The sequence below is a fragment of the Etheostoma spectabile genome, chromosome 14 (assembly GCF_008692095.1).
Source record: "Etheostoma spectabile isolate EspeVRDwgs_2016 chromosome 14, UIUC_Espe_1.0, whole genome shotgun sequence".
NCBI lineage: Eukaryota > Metazoa > Chordata > Actinopteri > Perciformes > Percidae > Etheostoma > Etheostoma spectabile.
The window spans coordinates 3,200,724-3,204,061 of record NC_045746.1 but is presented as its reverse complement, the minus strand read 5'-3'; the positions used below and the strand labels follow the sequence as shown (position 1 = coordinate 3,204,061).

The 3,338-nt window shown below is 31.5% G+C and overlaps 1 protein-coding gene across 1 annotated transcript in view; it reads right to left on the bottom strand.

The window, feature by feature from the left end:
* Positions 1 to 2,580: 2,580 nt before the first annotated feature.
* pex1 (peroxisomal biogenesis factor 1) overlaps positions 2,581 to 3,338 on the bottom strand; it is an 11,207-nt gene continuing 10,449 nt past the window's right edge. The window contains exon 24 of the mRNA XM_032535425.1: positions 2,581 to 2,937. Within this exon, the coding sequence (XP_032391316.1) occupies positions 2,853 to 2,937 (85 nt within the window). The 3' untranslated portion in view covers positions 2,581 to 2,852. The remainder of the gene's footprint in view (positions 2,938 to 3,338) is intronic.

Below are 3,338 nucleotides of genomic sequence, written 5' to 3'. Positions count from 1 at the left end.
CTACCACTGAACCAACCTGGCAGCACTACTATTACCAGATTGTCAGGACATATTATACTTGACTTGTTTATGACTTAATGACATACTACACTATGACTTTTTTTAAAATACTATACTATGGCTTTTTTTTAATCACTTTTTACAACATACTATACTATGACTTTTTGACATACTATACTATGGCTTTTTTATTACTTTCCCCAACATACTATACTAAGGCTTTTTTCATCACTCTTTCCAACATACCATACCATAGCTTTTTAATTACAATTTCCAACATACTATACTATAACTTTCAATCATTTTTTTCCACATATTCTACTATTTCAACATACCATGACTTTTTTCCACAATTCCTTCTGGGTTCCTTGTGGCTGGGAGGTAGAATGGTTGTCCCACATCCATGAGGTTGGTGGAACATTCGCTGACAATGTCTTATTAAACATACTGTGACATTTTCATCACTTTTTTTCCTACATACTGTACTATGGCTTTTTTTTTTATCAGTTTTTGAAGTATATTAATATAACCTTTTCAACAAACTATACTATGGCTTTTTTAACACTTTTTTTGACATATATTGATATAACTTTTCCTACACTATGACCTTATCACTTTTTTTTTATATACCATATTACTTTTTTAAATCATTTTTTTTTAACATACTAAATCGTGACCTTTTTGATATACTATACTATGACTTTTTTATTACTTTTTCAACATACTATACTATGGCTTTTTTATCACTTTTTCACTTTTTTTAACATACTATACTATGGCTTTTTTTATCACTTTTCACTTTCTTTAACATACTATACTATGGCTTTCTTCAACACATTATACTACAGCTTTTTAATGACTATGTTTTTTATAACTTTTTTTAAGATTAGTTTTTGGGCTTGTCTGCCTTTAATTTCTGACTGGACAGTTGGGTGAGAAAGGGGAGAGAGAGAGGGAAAACATGCAGGAAATCGTCACAGGTCGGATTCTGCGTCGAGGTATAAACCTCTTCATACATGTGCGCCTGCTCTACCACTGAACCAACCTGGCAGCACACTATTACCAGATTGTCAGGACGACCATACTTGACTTGTTTATGACTTAATGACATACACACTATGACTTTTTTTAAAAATCTACACCATGGCTTTTTTATCACTTTCTTTTAACATACATACTAGCTTTCTTCAACACATTATACTACAGCTTTTTAATGACTATGTTTTTTATAACTTTTTTTAAGATTAGTTTTTGGGCTTGTCTGCCTTTAATTTCTGACTGGACAGTTGGGTGAGAAAGGGGAGAGAGAGAGGGAAGACATGGAGGAAATCGTCACAGGTCGGATTCTGCGTCGAGGTATAAACCTCTTCATACATGTGCGCCTGCTCTACCACTGAACCAACCTGGCAGCACTACTATTACCAGATTGTCAGGATATACCATACTTGACTTGTTTATGACTTAATGACATACTACACTATGACTTTTTTTAAAAATACTACACCATGGCTTTTTTATCACTTTTCTTTTAACATACTATACTATGGCTTTCTTCAACACATTATACTACAGCTTTTTAATGACTATGTTTTTTATAACTTTTTTTAAGATTAGTTTTTGGGCTTGTCTGCCTTTAATTTCTGACTGGACAGTTGGGTGAGAAAGGGGAGAGAGAGAGGGAAGACATGGAGGAAATCGTCACAGGTCGGATTCTGCGTCGAGGTATAAACCTCTTCATACATGTGCGCCTGCTCTACCACTGAACCAACCTGGCAGCACTACTATTACCAGATTGTCAGGACATACCATACTTGACTTGTTTATGACTTAATGACATACTACACGATGACTTTTTTTAATAACTTACTTACATACTATAATACAACTTTTTATGACAGTTTCATGCCATACTATATGATTTATTTGATTCTTTGTTTTGTGGCATACTATACTGAGACTTTTTTATGGCATACTATATTATGACTTTTCCTGTTACACTATGACTTTTGAATAGCATTGTACACTATAACTTTTTCATGTTTTTTATGAAATACTATGCTATGACCTATTTTATGACTTTCTGTAACAATCTACACTATGACTTATTTAATTTTTTTTTTAGAATGGCATACTATACTAACACTTATCATTTTTTATGACTTACTATACTATCGCTTATTTATCTTTTTTTTAATAGCATACTATACTAAGACTTATTTTATGATTTTTATGGCATACTATGCTATGACTTAGTTTATGATTGGTTTAATGTCTTTCTAGACTGATTTTTTATGACATACTATCCTATGACTTATTTTATGACATACTATACTCTGACTTTAATGCCATTTCATGCCTTTCGTACTGTACTGTGACTTTTTGATATACTATGACTTTATGACATACAGTACTATACCATGACTTTTTCCTGACATACTATTATGACTTAAATTATTATTTATTTCATGGCATACTGTGTGGACTCATTTTGTGACATTTTAATGCCATCCAGTGGCTGTAAACTGAAAATAGGAAATTAAAATTATTCACATTCAAATTAATCAAACAATGCAGGTAAGATTTGTACAAAGATTTCATCTTTAATTCTAACAAACACATAATTTTTCCTCTGGCATAATACATATATACAATAATTACATTTTAATTAGATAAATGTCTCACTCAGAATCAAATCAGTATGAAACATTTAAACAAACATTATTTTACATTGACTTCAAAGCTCTGGAACTATTGGTGTAAACTCCACTGATTGTTAAATTATTAATGCATCACAGCTTTTATTAACTTACATCAAAAACAATGTATTATGTGTGTCAAACTAGCATGTCTGATCAAGCTAAAGTCACACGTTGTCCAGGTTTAAATGTGACTGAATGAAGAGATTTCCCGTCTCCTGCACCACCATAGGCTTCATACCTATAATAAAAAAAGATTTATTAAAGTTTTACAACATGTATAATGTCCTAAAACAGTTTAAAGTTACTATGCAAAAGAACAGATTTAATTTTCTCAACCAGATATTTATTCCTTCACTAGACACATGAGCAATGAGTCAGCAGCTATATATAGTTGACTGTTCAAATTTTTTGCTCCAGCTCAGCTATAATTCCAGTGAATTCACAAAAAAACACAACAAAGTAATTTAACTTAATAAAAAATGGTGAATACTATAAGAGGGATTTTAATAATAATTCATATTTTTCTATTGTTGCTACTTGCCAACAGCTTTTTCAGCTCATTTCCTTCTGTAGGTGAGACCCCAATTGGCTCATTACATGCTTGATAAATTTCATAGCCAATTAAACCTACTATATATA